The sequence below is a fragment of the Strigops habroptila genome, chromosome Z (assembly GCF_004027225.2).
Source record: "Strigops habroptila isolate Jane chromosome Z, bStrHab1.2.pri, whole genome shotgun sequence".
Taxonomy (NCBI): Eukaryota; Metazoa; Chordata; class Aves; order Psittaciformes; family Psittacidae; genus Strigops; species Strigops habroptila.
This window is the reverse complement of record NC_044302.2, coordinates 82,543,624-82,557,796: the sequence shown is the minus strand read 5'-3', so window position 1 is coordinate 82,557,796 and position 14,173 is coordinate 82,543,624. Positions and strand designations below refer to the sequence as shown.

The 14,173-nt window shown below is 45.6% G+C and overlaps 1 protein-coding gene across 4 annotated transcripts; it reads left to right on the top strand.

Moving 5' to 3' along the window:
• The first annotated feature begins 1,334 nt into the window (after positions 1 to 1,334).
• On the top strand, positions 1,335 to 10,113 carry SETD9 (SET domain containing 9). Of its 4 annotated transcripts, none has more exons than XM_030512740.1 (6): positions 1,335 to 1,498; positions 2,432 to 2,796; positions 4,587 to 4,710; positions 5,907 to 6,022; positions 7,263 to 7,368; positions 9,969 to 10,113. In XM_030512740.1, the coding sequence occupies exons 1-6, from the start codon at positions 1,413 to 1,415 to the stop codon at positions 10,054 to 10,056; spliced, it is 885 nt and encodes a 294-aa protein (XP_030368600.1). In that variant the 5' UTR covers positions 1,335 to 1,412; the 3' UTR covers positions 10,057 to 10,113. The 4 variants fall into 4 exon arrangements, with proteins under 4 accessions (XP_030368600.1, XP_030368601.1, XP_030368602.1 ...); XM_030512741.1 differs by having other exon boundaries at positions 1,350 to 1,498; positions 2,432 to 2,757; XM_030512743.1 differs by lacking the exon at positions 1,335 to 1,498 and adding an exon at positions 1,565 to 1,637.
• The last annotated feature ends 4,060 nt before the right edge of the window (positions 10,114 to 14,173 follow it).

The following is a 14,173-nucleotide window of genomic DNA, read 5'->3' as shown; positions in this document are numbered from 1 at the left end:
AAATTCTTCCTAGTTCCTGAGGGTGGTGAGGTGCTGGCACAGGTTGCCCAAAGAAGTGGGCATGCTCCATCCCTGGCAGTGTTCAAGGCCAGGTTGGACAGGGCTCAGAGCAACCTGGTCTAAGTGGAAGGTGTCTTTGCCCGGCAGGGGGGTTGGACTGGATGAGCTTTAAGGTCCTTCTAAACCAAACCATTTTACAATCATCCTCTTTTACAGTCTCCCTTACTTATCTCCAACTAGAGATGAATGTGTCAATTCACCAGCAGAAATTGGCAACAGAAATCTTCAGTTATAATACCTGATTTTTAAAATCAGAAAAACGTGCTAACTGAAATATCAAGAAAAATGTATAACAAGGATTAAATAAAAGATACACTAGACTCAATTTATCTTCCTTTATTTGATTTACTACAGAACTGAACCTTACAGTACTGTGTAGTAATTAGTGTTGCCGTATCCTTTTTAGGAACAAGGGATGGCGGAGACCGCTGTCCCCAGCCGTCAGCTGTAAATGTCAAAGACACCTACTTATAGAAACACATGTCTTCATTTGTAAAGGGCATGTTCAGTTCTTCTGCAGGCGAGTAGTAAACTATGCCCGCTTTGGTTTCTCTGGTGGGAGTAACATTACATTCAGTGACGGTTGCAGGTTGAAGCCTGGCAGCGTTTCAACTTCACAAGCTCCTGTTGAAAGCTAATGAGTGCTTCCAGAACGTGTCGGGTTGTCACGAGGATCATGTATTTCCTCGTCAACTCGTATGTGTGGCTGCTCTGACCTGACTGCCCTCTCCCGGGACACTGCATTTCCCTACTAACGTTTCTCTCGCTGCTTAGTCTTCCTTGCTGAGCTGAATCACGAATGTGAAAGGCTTTTTAAGAGCCACACTATGCGCATACGGTGGCAAAGGTGCGTGTTTTCTCACCGTGGCACGCAGCTGCTGGAATCCACAAGTTGTGAATCCTGACTTTTCTTCCCTGTTATTACCGAGGGCGCCCCGCAGATGGCAGGGCAGCATGCTGAGGCAGCGACTACGCCGTTCCCTCAATCACTTCAGTTTGCAGTGTATCACCGCTTGGCTCCTCTTCTGTGCCAGCGCCTCACCTCCCTCTCAGTGGAGAAGTCCTTCCTTACCTCTAATCCAACGCAACCCTCTTTTAACGCGTAACTACCAACGCTGCTATCGCACCCCTCAGGCCGACGAGCGCCCGCCGGCCCCGGGGCTTGCCCCGGCTCCCCCGAGCCCCGCGGGCCCCCAACCGACCAATGGCAGCTCCGTACGCGCAGACGGCACCGCCCGTCCGGCGCGGTGATTGGTTGGGCCGTTTGCGCGGGCGCGGCTGAAGGGGGGTCGGCGGTCATGGCGGCCGGGGAGGAGCGGAGGTGAGGGTGGCGGCGCCGCTCGGCCGCTGCCATGCTGCGAGCGCTGCGGCGGCGCTGGGACGCCTACAAGTACCGCTTCGTGCCCTGGCTGGCCCTCAACCTCCGCCGCAAGCGCAGGTGAGGCGAAGGGGAAGGTCCTGAGCGCTGCCGGGCAGCGGGGAGGCCCGCCCCGCCGTCCTTTCTGCCCGCCGGCGGCGTGAGGTGGCGGCAGCCGGTGGTGGTGGGTTTCCCGCAGGGTATTTCGGCCTGGAGCAGGGTGAGAGCTTCCCTCAGGGTGCGAGGAGCTGCCGTGGCCGCGACCCCGCTCCCCGGTCTCGGGAGCGACCGGGTGTGCAGCGCCTGGTGCTTTTCACCGGGGGTTCTGCGAGTGGTGCCGCCGTGTGTGTCATTTCACCGGCCTGAACTCTAACACTGGGGTACTTCAGAGTGGTATTTAACGTTAAAAGTAGGTAGATTGGGGTGGGGGTGTGGGGGGGTGTGTGGGTGGGGGTGGGTGGGGGTTGTGTGTGTGTGTGTGTGTGTGTGTGTGTGTGTGTTTTGTGTAGGAGCTTTTTAATGTGTTTTTGCCTAAAATTCTAATACTGGGATATTTTGAAGTGGTATTTAACGTTGAAACTAGGTAGATAGGGGTTTTTTTCGAGGGGGGTGTGTGTGTGTGTTTTGTGTGTTCTCTTTTTAGATGTGAAAGTAGTGATTGAAGTTAAATGTCTGCGCCATTGTTACATGTAGTATAAATCACAGCCCTCCTAGTCAGCATAATGTTTGTCCTCGCCTCATTTAAAGTGTAATGAGCCGTACATAAACTTTGGTAATCACATATATTTTCTTTTTGGTATGCCTGTCATTAAGAACTCAGTTTAACCTACTTGCCTTGCTGTAAATACACAGATGATGATTGTATAGTAGGCTGGGCATGAAAGAACATGTTTTTGAGTTTTGGGTTGTTTAAAACAACAGTGCGTATAAGCTGCTGCTGTGAAATTGCTCTTCTATATTTTATTTAGGATAAATGTAACTTTAAAATACTTTTTTTTTTTCTCCCTCTTACAGGACCCTCCGATATGTTCCCGAAAGCTCCCAAGACAAAATTATTTCTGATGAAGATGTCTTTGAAACACTACTGAAAATATTTAAAGCTCTGTTCATAAATGACTTCAGTAGACAAGCACCTATTTTGGCCTTTCTTCCAGAAATCAAATATAAATACCTGGAGTTACTGACTGCGGAGCAGAAGCTGTCAAAAGTACATTCATGTGATCGTCAGAGTCAACATGTGTTTAGTCCAGAGGAAGTTCTGTTTAATACACTAGGGTTCATGGTTAGTCGGGACCGAAGTTCCCTGGTGTCTGCTGGAACTGGAGTCTTTGTTACCAAAGGTTTTGTACCAAAGGGAACGGTTGTATCTATGTATCCTGGTAATGCAGTGTTCCTATTTCTGGTTGGGTTAGATGTGATTTCTAACTATCTAATTATAGAATGCCAAAGTGCTACACAAATTTTTATTTCACGAGTTTAATTTCTGTCATCCCTTAACTAAATCACAAGTTACAGTGAATGAGAATATACCTGTATAAGCTGACGAGGTCTTTTGCAAATGAGCTAAGCAATATGGAGGGGGGATAATTTTGTTTATTAAAAAAAAACTACAAAACCAACCAAAACAAAAACCCAAAAACTTTCAGTACTCAAAGTCTGATTTTTCAGCTGCTAGAAAAGTTGTTCCATGTTCTTGAAACACAGATGCAGGGGAGCAGTTTCAAGTAGATGAATGATACCGTTTAATTCTTGAGGGCTTCTGTTGAATAAGGATCTGAGAATGAGGTTTTGAGATACCCACACAGATCAGCAGATATGACTATGAACTTTTTCAAAGCACAAAAACGCAAATTGGAGAATGAAAGTAAAACCTTTATTTAGCAGAACTCTCCCATAAAGCATATTTGGAAAACTGGCATTTCTCTTTTCCTTTTCCTCATTTCTTGGACCTGTATTTGCTTACATTTAAAAAAAATTGTAATTCTGTCAGGATGACCAAGCTAGGACAGCTCTGCTGAAGTGCTTTGGGTTTGTTTCCTTCTCATCTGTCAACAGAATTGTCCCCTGCATGTGGTCCCTCGCTTCTGCAGCATTGCCAGTCAAGACCAGTTGAAGCACTGGGCAGTGGAACATGTTTTTGCCGTGGCAAAGCAGGAGCGTGGCCATTACCACTGACTAGTAAACTGACCAATGGCCAAATGACAGTCAGGGAATGAGCCTGCCACCTTGCAGCTTGCTTCAGATTTCAGGCACATGCTAAATGTGAGAGTAGATTCATTGAGTCCCCAGTAGTGGCTTATCTAGCAACACAGAGGATGAGCTGTTGCCATGCCTGCCTTTTTCAGGGGCACGAAGGGAGCTGCAGGGTTGCTGGCTGGGGAAGGGACCCTGTGGAGAGAGCAGGTCAGCGCTCTCCTGCTTGTTTGGCAGCAAGTGCAGCCTGCTGGCAAGGCCTTCACCCGCCTCCTTGTGAGATAGCAGTGAAGGGTTTCTGCAGAGGGTTGCAGAAGATGTAGTGGGTGTGTGTGAGAGATATAGGACTGCAATGTCATGAAAACTTGCAAGCTAGTCTGCAGTCACTTCTCTGTGCTTGGAACCCAGGGCAGGTTAAATCCTGTCCGTAGATTTGGGAAATGCTCTGCTGAAATAACCTGTCTGTTCTCAGTTTGGCATTCATTTCCCTCTCCTGTTCCAAACAAACTCTTCAGTCTGGGTGGTGGAGGGGAGTGTTTCAGGTGCTTCACTGTCTGTGTGTGTGCTTCTCGAAGAGCCCTGACACAGGAGTAACAATACAGCTTAATGTCTTCAGCTGCGCTTTCCTAAACAAACTTCACTTCATGTTTTCCTCTACAAAGCAGGTCAGTTGGCTGTGATGCTTTAGCGACCTCTCTCATCGATTCTGGACAAAGGCCTTCTCTTTCATGATTTCCTTCAGTGGCTTTTCTTTTTGGAATATCTCAGTTCATGTAGTGTTGGCATGTTTTTGCATCCCACAAAATGTGTCTAAAAGCTTGTAGGTTAACAAGTGTTAATGTTATTAATTGAGAGAGGAGTTCTATCCCTGTTGTCTCCATTGAGTTTCTGTATGGATGGGACTGGATAATATCATAAGCCCATTCTGACAATTAACTTACTTTCTTCTGAAATAACCATATCTGTCTTGCAACAGGTACGGTATACAGAAAGCATGAGCCCATCTTTTTCCAGTCCCTTGGCAATCCCTTTATTTTTAGGTGCATAGATGGTGTCCTTATTGATGGGAATGATAAAGGACTATCAAGATCAGTGTACAGGTAAGGAGTCAAAAGGAATGGGCCATTGCCACTCAACTGATTTCAAACAGTGGCACTAATAGTCTCAGTTCCCTTTTTTTTTATGCTAAATCGAGTTACATTTGAGTATCTTCTATCTATGTGCACAAGAGTAAGATCTGCTGGATGGGATCCTTTATGTACTACTTGTGTCTTCATCTGTAATGCCAGTGAGAGGTGTTTTGATGTACAGAAACTGTTCCCTGTAAACAAAATAGTTTTAATAGGAGCAGGATGTAGCATAAAAGTTTTTAAATGCTTCTGAGCTGTTCAAATATCCTTAGTGTATGAAAAAAAACCAAACCTGAAAGGCCTCTATATGCACTTGGTAATGCCACAAAGGTGACTCTGGTAACTCTGGCTCCAGTCCACAGGTGAGCAGCGCTTAGGAAGAGATCAGTAAGTCTTACAATAATGATAATCATTATTATCTCACATTGGAAGGGGCCCATAGGGACCATCGAGTCCAACTTGCTGCTCCTTGCCGGACTGCCTAAAATTAAACCATATGACCAAGAGCATCATCCAGACACTCCTTGAACTCTGATAGTGTTGGTGCTGTGACCACTTCCCTGGGGAGCCTGTTCAGTGACCAACCACGTCTCAGTGAAGAACCTTTTCCTAATGTCTGGTCCGAATTCCCCTGGCACAGCTAGGCTGGAGGTTTCAGCTTACCTGGAAATATAATTGGTAGCAATTTGTGTTCAAATATGACATGAAAAGAAAACAATAACAAGAAAAATGATCTAAAATAATTCCTAATTTGAATAGTGATACCTATTTTTAGGTATCAGATTTTAATTCCAGGAATGAGTTTGAAGTTGATACTGTAAAGATCCTTCACATCTTTAGAGGTGGATGAGATGCGTTGACACTTCTGAAATGGCAACGTTTGATGCTGATTTCTGGAACTGTACGTGGTACTTTTGTACTGGTTCTTCCGACAAAGTCTGAAAGACACCACACAGTAGTGGGAGGTTTAAATGTACTTTAAAAGTATCAGCGAGGTACTGATCCGTGCACACACACACCCCCCCGGTGCTGTCCTGTCTCCCAGGTGGGTTGGACAGCCGTGGCTTTGCTTAGTGACGGTGGCCATTTCTGCAGGAGGAAGTACAGATTACCCTTAAGTTAAGTGAAGGAGCTGTGGTTCCTGTTAAAGCTGTTGGTCATTACAGGTCTTGCTGCAGAAGAGACCAACTTGGCCCGTTTCAGATGAGCGATGAGAGCTGGCTCACAGCTGCCCCACAGAACCCACTCGCGGTGGGACAGTATGTCAACAACTGCTCACATGGTAAGTTACCAGGTAAATTTTCCAGCCTTGAGTTTGTGTTTATGGGTATAAATTATTTTGGAGGTGACACAGAGAATCAGATGATTATCTTGGGGGACAATAGAGCTGTTTAAAGATAAACACTTAATGGATAAAGAGTTTTTGAGGCCTTTTGTGACAGCTAGGTGTTAGAATCCTTCAGTGCAGCAACGCTTCAAATATCCTTGTGCTTTTCTTACCGACTCCCCCAGTCTCCCTCCTGGTATGTAGAATTAAAGGCACACATCCCAAAATGTGAGATGGTGGGAAAGGATACCTGGCAGAGGACAGCATAGCTGAGGCAGCACACGGAGTTGCAGATCAAGTTCTCCAGTATGTCTCCAGCAGGTTTCATGAGAAAACCATACACTTACATGTACAGTAAGATTCTGTCACTGCTCAGTTTAAACTATAAAACTTCTTTTAGGCTTCCTTACATTTATGTTCAAAATCTAGGAAACTCTTGGTATGATCTAGCTGTTGGGCGTGAAGGAGGAAGCTCTTTACTTATTCTATCTCATGCAGTATGTGTTGGGCTTTAAGGTCTGGGAGAATAAAGAACTCATGGGAATGGTTGTGATACAGAAGGTTGAACTACCATACCTTCTGCTTCTAGATGGCTTTCAGAGCCTGCACTACACTAAAAATACCCTGCTTCCAGGCTGCATCCAGAAGGGTTGCTGGAGTAGCAAATGAGGTACACTAGGAAACTGGTATGGAAACAAAGGCCGTGCCATCAAACCGTTTCTCCGAGGCCCAATGTCCATGTAAAGAAAACTCTCTTTTTCCTGCTGGACAGATGGTGACTTTATCTCTGGCTGTATTTAAGACATGTTCTGCTACCAGGAATTGTTAAGATTTTTTTTCACCTATAAAAGCAAATGTTATGTATTAACATTTAGCAATGCAGAGAGCTACCGCTGGTCCTATGCAAGTTGTGCCCCTTCATATGCCTACATATACAGGTAATCCTGTTGAATGCAGTAAGGATGAATTAAAGCTCCTATAGTTGGTTGTGTATATCTTGTGTCAGTTCAAAGCAGGATGTCAGAGGAGTGTAGTAGCTCCCAACAGAGACATGGTTTTCAGGCTTGATGAAACATCTCGTTTCATCAAGAAAATGTACTTTTGCAGCACTACATTTGGTGTTTTTACACATCTTTAAACCCTGTGTAAGATTTTCTCAGTATCACAAAGACTTTTCTTTTTTTCTTGTTGCTAGAAAAAGCAGCCAACGTGTGTTACCAGGAGTTTGATGTGCCAGCATATTTTCCAGTAGAACTGAAACAGTATCTTCCAAACGTCATCTACAGCCACGACATAGAGAGGTTAGCAGTGAATCAAAGAACTCATAGATCTGTATGATACAAAGCATACTGCATGTGTGAGAAAGACAAACTTGGTTGGAGAATAATGTTATTCCGTATGAAGATGAGTTACATGAAAGTGTGCACCTGTATGAAGAAATCTAGTTCTTTGAGTAGACTAATTTTAAGTGATTTACAAGACTATTTCTTTTCGTTTCTGTTTCCATGTCTTTATAAATGAGATCAGAATAGCTTTGAAGACTTGTTTTTACAAGCAGTGGTTACACTGTAGTGTGACTCTTCCGAATCCAATAAGGCAGTAGTTATATTTTGCTTGTATCACACCACCGAGGTTTTTGAGTATGTATTTCAAATGCAGTTAGCAGCCCTTGACCAGTCAAAGCCCTTCTGAGGTAGTTGAGATGTAGGCTTCTTACTCTCCTGTTTTCCAATCTTTATTATGTGAGAAATAAGCAGATTAATTTGCAAAAAAACCTCCTAAAATTAATTTGTATTGAGGCAAGTGAAATACTCTGCAGTATAAAGGCATGTGGCTTGTAGTTACACTGCACAATTACAACATCCTCATTGTCACCTGAAAATCCACCTCTTTTAGAAATTAAAACACATAGAAATCTTTCTCAGATTTTTGTTTGGAAATGTAGGAAAAGCAACAATTAGATGAATATGTACAAGGAGCAGCATGGACAGCAAGGAGAGACAGTATGTCTGAGTGTCCTGTACTGGGATGTAGTCAATAACTTTGAAGCTATGAGAAAGTAAGTTGTAATGTTGGTGCTGAATTTAATACAAAAAAGAAATTGCATCTAGAGGATGTATAAGGATTTTAAAGCAGTTTATCTAGATTTTCATGTAATTCTGGAGCTATTTTAAAACTCTTGACATTTGCTTGGAGAAACTTACAGTGCATATTGGAAAACTGGCTTTTCTGATTAAACTTAACTTTGTTGAGGCAAGGTTAGACACTCATAATCTGCAGATAAATAAATAAATGCTAATAAAAGAAACTAAGACTGAACTTTCAGAAAGTCTTGAATGCTATGCTTGAAATGTGAAAGCACAGTGAGCAGAGCTAAGCTACGGGACCATTTCAGGAAGGGAAAATTTTGCTCTCTTCCTTGGAATCTGTCCAAGAAAATACAGTCTTTCAGTCACCAGTTCTCCCAGTGTACAGCTACTAGATGGAAGATCCCACTGCTTCTAGCTGCTTGTTTTGATGCTGATATTTACAGTGCTGATAACATAGGTAATCTGGTTTCTAAATCTTTTCCTGTCTTGTAAAAGAGTCCTTAGTACTTATTTACCTTTTTGTGGTTTGATTTATTCCAAAATGGCCTCACACTGTATTTCTTAGTAGTGGGGGCTGTGTGGGTTGGTGCTGTTCTTCACTTTCACATTCCTTGGCATCAGAAGAATGTGCTCTCCTTCCTGGGATAGATACTCAGCTTTAGGGCATTGTCATTTACTTAAGAACTTGGGGGTGGGTTCCTAAATCTCTCTGTAAGAAAACTGTTTGCCAGCCACTGATTTGAGCTCAGGATTTGTGGAGAATTCGCCTGTTGCTGTCAGTCACCGCAGGTCTCTGATGTAGATCAGCGTGTGAACTGCAGAGAGTGGGTTTAGCCAACTATCACCTGTAGGTGTGCCTAGAGGAATGATTTCTGCTCCGTGAACCTTGCTGTAGCTTCTGTGTCTTTGTCTTGACTAATTAGTTCTTTTCATTTCTGAATAATTTTGTGAGTGGAAAAGTTATTTGCATACCCACAGAGGCTGTGCTTTTTATTTTATTTTTCGTAATTATATTGGTTTGCTTATACTTGCTATCTGTATTTCAGTGTTGTTTTTCCAGGCTCCCTGGCCTGTGTTATGCACATGTGTCATGGTTTAAGCCCAGCCAGTAACTCAGCACCACGCAGCCGCTCACTCACTGCCTCTTTTTCCCCTACTCCCGGGTGGGATGGGAAGGAGAATCGGAAGAATGTAACTCCCACGTGTTGAGATAAGAACAGTCCAATAACTAAAGTATAATATAAAACTACTGCTGCTACTAATAATAATAAAACTAATGACAAGGGAAACAACAAGGGGAGAGAATGTAAGACTAAAAGGTGAAAGGAAAAAGAAACAATAAACCCAAATGATGCGCAGTACAATTGCTCACCACCCACCGATACCCAGCAGTGATCTGCCCTTCTGGGTGACTCCCCCCAGTTTCTATACTGGGCATGACGTGCTGTGGAATGGAACACCCCTTTGGCCAGTTTGGGTCAGATCTCCTGTGTCTGCTTCCTCCCAGCTTCTTGTGCCTCTCCTCACTGGCAGAGCATGAGACTGAAAAAGTCCTTGAACAGAGTAAACATTATTTAGCAACAACTAAAACATCAGTGTGTTACCAGCATTGTTTTCAGACTAAAGCCAAAACACAGCACTGTGCCAGCTGCTGGGTAGGAAAGAACTAACTTACAGCTGAACCCAGGACAATATTACTCCCAGAAGTAATCCAGAGACATTGTTTTAGCTCCTTGCCATGGAGAGTTAAAAAAAAAAAAAATCAAAGGGAAATACAATCATTCACATGTTTTGCTTTTCTTTTTTCACAGCCACCTGCGGTGCATTGTGCTTGTCACTCTCAGAGACATCAAGCAAGGAGAAGAACTTTTTTCTAATTACTACACTGTTGTCAGCTGAATTAATAAATTTAAGACTGAAGAAATCTGTGTCATTAAAATAGTTATGGAGTGGGTACTTCAAGCTTCACGAGCATTTCTACCTAATGGAAGGCTGTAGCTTTACCATGTAGAAGGCAAGCTGCAGGCTTGTAATTCCCTGAAAATACTCCACGTTTGGTGCAGAGGTGAAGGTGTAACCATTTACATCATTAGGTTCTCAGCTGTCTACTGTTGTTGATAGTATTGCTTATTGGTGTTCAGCTGTCCATACAATAGCTCTTAAGGTAAAAAACTAGGTTCTGGACACATCAGTTAATCTTCTGGTTTGCACAGTTGTCTGTCGCTCAGTTTTAATATTCTGCCATTTCACTTGTGCTTACAGTGGACACAGTTCATGAAAATTACTTCCCTTTCATGAACTGTTCCTCAGAAAATCCTTGTAGTTCATGTTAATTACTAGTTCTGGTTTTCTTGGAGTTGGTTCCTTTGGTACCTGCTTCCTTGTAGAAAGTATTTCAGCATAGCCAGTTGTCCAAATTTTTTATGAAGCCAGTTTTGGAGCAGTGCCAATGGGCACTTCAGGTGTGCCTGTCAGGTGTGTGTGTATCCTGGGGCCTGTCCAATCCGAGTTTCAGTGGTTCAGTGAAAGGTTCCTGTCATGTGGCAACTTTCACAGCTTTTATTCCCCAAGAGAGAGAATGTCATGTGCTGTATAGCTGGGGGAAATAATGCTAACCAAGTGTGCTGTGTATGTTTGAATGAGTTACTGACATAAACAGAGCCAGCCGTTCCTACGTTAATTCTTGCTGCTGTCTGCAAACTGCCTTCGGAAAGTAAACAGACAGCTTGTCGGTTTCAGTCTGGCTAAACAGCTTGGGAAAGGAAAATCATCCTAGCATTTACTGCGAAAACTCCAAGGAAGCATCCCAGTGAATGAATATGTGGTTGGCATAAGTTCATGAGAAAGAAGGGGCGGGAAGCTGTGTGCTCTGATGCCTCTGGCAGTGGTTGTGGCAGCCGGAGTCCCTGCTTAGCTGCAGAAGCATCTAGTCTCTTGTTCAGAATGCAAAGGTTTTTGTAGTCACTGTTACTTGATCTGCTTCCAAGCCTGAACCTTGTCTTTCATATTCATCTGGAATCCCTTCCAGCCAGAGAAGGCCGGCTTTTTCAGGAAGCTTTAAATAGCAGAGCCGTGAGGGAGCGGCATGTGGCTCAGTGTGGGTTGGACAAGTTTTATGGAGGTGCTGGGGACAACTTCTAGTGACAGTCCTTTTGTCTTCACTTGCATGGTAGCAGATGAGAGCAGGCAGTGTTCCGCAGTCTACTGAAGGGGATGCTCATCTTCTGCCTGAGGACCCCTTCTCTCCAGAGCGGGATTCTCCCCAGCGCTCCAGGTGGAAGTCACTGGGTATCTCCCAACCCCTGAAGAGGAGGCTGGTCCTCAGGCTGCCTGCCTCAGCAAGTCTGGGCTCATGGGTAGGTGGGGAATATTGGCCTCAGCATGCCAGAAAGGCAAGTGCTGTTGGTGTTCCCCAGGCAGAGATGTTCTCAGGTGAGGGCATGAATTACCTCAGCTATCTCATTATACACTTGTTCACACTTTTAAATGGCCGGGTTTGGAAGCGTGCTCCTGTCTGACAGCTGTGGAGTTTAACACAGCTCTGTTACTGAGAAAGGTTTGCTTGACTGCACTCGCGGCCTCCTGCACGTGGATGGTGCGCAGCTGTGGAGGACCGCATTGATCAAGTGCAGGCTGCCTGTCACTGATGGCGTACTTGGGGCTGGCTTCTCCTCACTGAAGTACTGAAACCTGGCAGCCTGCTTCAGGGACTGCTCAGGCACGAGGGAAAGCAGGACCTGGCTTCAACAGGCAGCAGCAACTGATTTCTATCAGCTGTTGGTTGCAGAGGGCCAAAAAGCAGGAGGAGGAGGAGATGCAGTCAGGCTGTGCTTCTGAGCAAGAAGCAGCACAACAGGGGGACTGAGCAGGAGAGAGTAAATTGGAAGACTAGAAATAATGGTGCCGTAAAGTACCGCAGCCTGCAAAAGGGTGCCAGGTGTGCCAGATCTTCCTTGTCATCTTCAGCTTCCCATGTGTCCATTGAAGGTGAAGGTCATTCTAACCCCCTGTGTGTCCACTCATTGCCACCAAAAGGACACCGCCAGTGCCTGAGAGGAGGAGGTGTTCTGATGTTACGTCAGATGCAATATGCGCTCTGATAATAACCCTGTGAAATTCTCTGTGCAATCTGTTTATGATTCGTTAATAAGAAATTTGCTACAGTAAGTACAGTCTCTCTCTTGAAAGATGATTTGCCTGGGTGATTTTCGTTGGAATTCCTTACAAAAAGGGACTTACATAGCTAACTTTTCCTCTATACACCTGTACACTTAGTGATAGAAGGAGGAAAGGAAAATTGAGCTAAAACTGAAGGAAGTTTCAGTTACTGACAAGGCAGATCTGCTAAGTCTGTCTCCCAGATGTGAACCCATGCATGTCTTAAATACTGGACTGATTCAGGATAGTGTCTTTGTTTAAATGTGTTGCCAGCTGTGACGCACAGGCTGGGATCCTCCGTGGGGATCTCCAACTGCCTCAGGCCTGGATGGGACAGAGTCCCCCTTCCCTGCAGCATCCCTCATGGAGCGGAGTGTTGGTACCTGGCAGAGTGCTGGTGCCAGGCAGTGCTCCAGCTGCTGCCGAGCAGTGCTCCCAGCACAGCACCCAGGCTGTCCCCCAGCTCCCTTCCCCAGTGGCTGGGGGTTGAAAGAGGCTGGGAGGGGGCAGAGCCAGGACGGCTGTCCCAAGCTGACCAAAGGGACGTTCCATACCATATGATGCCATGCTCAGCAATAAAAGATGATAAAGGAGCGAGAGGAGGCATTCGTTATCATCAACGTGTTTGTCTTCTGGACCAGCCGCTCTGTGTGCCGAGGCCCTGCTCCCCAGGCAGTGGCTGGATGTGCCTGCTGTTGGGCAGTGGAGAATATTTTTGTTTACCTTTGCTTCTGCACGGCCTTTGCTTTTCCTTTATTGAACTGCCTTTGTTTGGACTCACGATTTCTTTTCATCCTGCTTTCTCCCCCACTGTCATGCTGAGGAGGGGAGTGCTACTGCAGCTTGGTGGGCACCTGGTGTCCAGCAGAAGAGCAAAACCAGGAGCGTGTGGGGAAGGTGGACAGGGTCACCACTGCACAGAGGGTTTAAGGCTTGTTTTTCCTGCATTTGCCTAACTCCTTCCCCCTGTGGTAAATGCCCTGGTACTCCTGCTGCTGGCAGCAGCGATGTCCCTGATAGCAGGCACCCAAGTGCAGCTTGCCGACCAGGGTGAGGTTGAAAGGCTGGGATGCATAACAGGGGAGGCTGAACCCATGTCCCTCCTCAGCAGAAGCATGAGGATGGAGCCCTTGACGCTGCAGTGTAGATTTGGAAATACTGAGGGACAGCTGCTGCTGTTCGGATGGTGAAATCAGATTTTGGAATAAAGGCAGTTTCGACCAGAGGCACCCAGCTGGTCTCACCAGGTGATGCTGAAGAAAATTGGTGTGCAAAGCTCTGACTTCTTAGCTCAAAAGTTGAAGCTGGTGGCAACAGTCAGGTGCGTTTCTCCAGGAGGTTACGTTGTTAACTGGGGATTTGGCACAGCAGAACGGAGGTGCTTGAAACATCAGGAGCTGAGCTAACAAACTTTGCAGGGGTGCTGCAGACGCATAGGAAGAATAGAGATGTCGCACAGCATGGGAGAAGAGGCTACAAGGGGTCAGCACAAGAACCAGACACACTTTAAAACAGCAATTCTTAACCAAGCTACTGAAGTACCTGGTGATGAAGGTGCTGAACTGTCACCAGTGTGATTTGGAGCAGGTGGACACGAAACAACCCGTGTCAGGCTTCCTGGTCAGCACACCTGTGTTTGGAATGCCTGTCAGCGTGGCAGCACGCTGTCCACTCTGCAGCACTGCACTGGGGAGCGACTGGTGGCAGCTTGGAGGAAATCCAGCCCTCGGCGCTTTGTTCTGGGAGCTGTTTCATCCATCACCACTGGTGTGGCCGTGGAGAGCGTGGTCGAGGCAAACTGCATCTCCCTGCGGCGGCGCTTCGATGTGGAATGGCTGAGAATGCGTTTGCTAGGCAC

What these genes read in the sequence shown, in the direction of transcription:
- SETD9 (XM_030512740.1), top strand. Translation starts at nt 1,413, where the DNA reads ATGCTGCGAGCGCTGCGGCGGCGCTGGGACGCCTACAAGTACCGCTTC. An exon ending in AACCTCCGCCGCAAGCGCAG is followed by an intron (nt 1,499 to 2,431) that starts GTGAGGCGAAGG and finishes TCCCTCTTACAG; the next exon opens with GACCCTCCGATATGTTCCCG. An exon ending in TACAGCCACGACATAGAGAG is followed by an intron (nt 7,369 to 9,968) that starts GTTAGCAGTGAA and finishes CTTTTTTCACAG; the next exon opens with CCACCTGCGGTGCATTGTGC.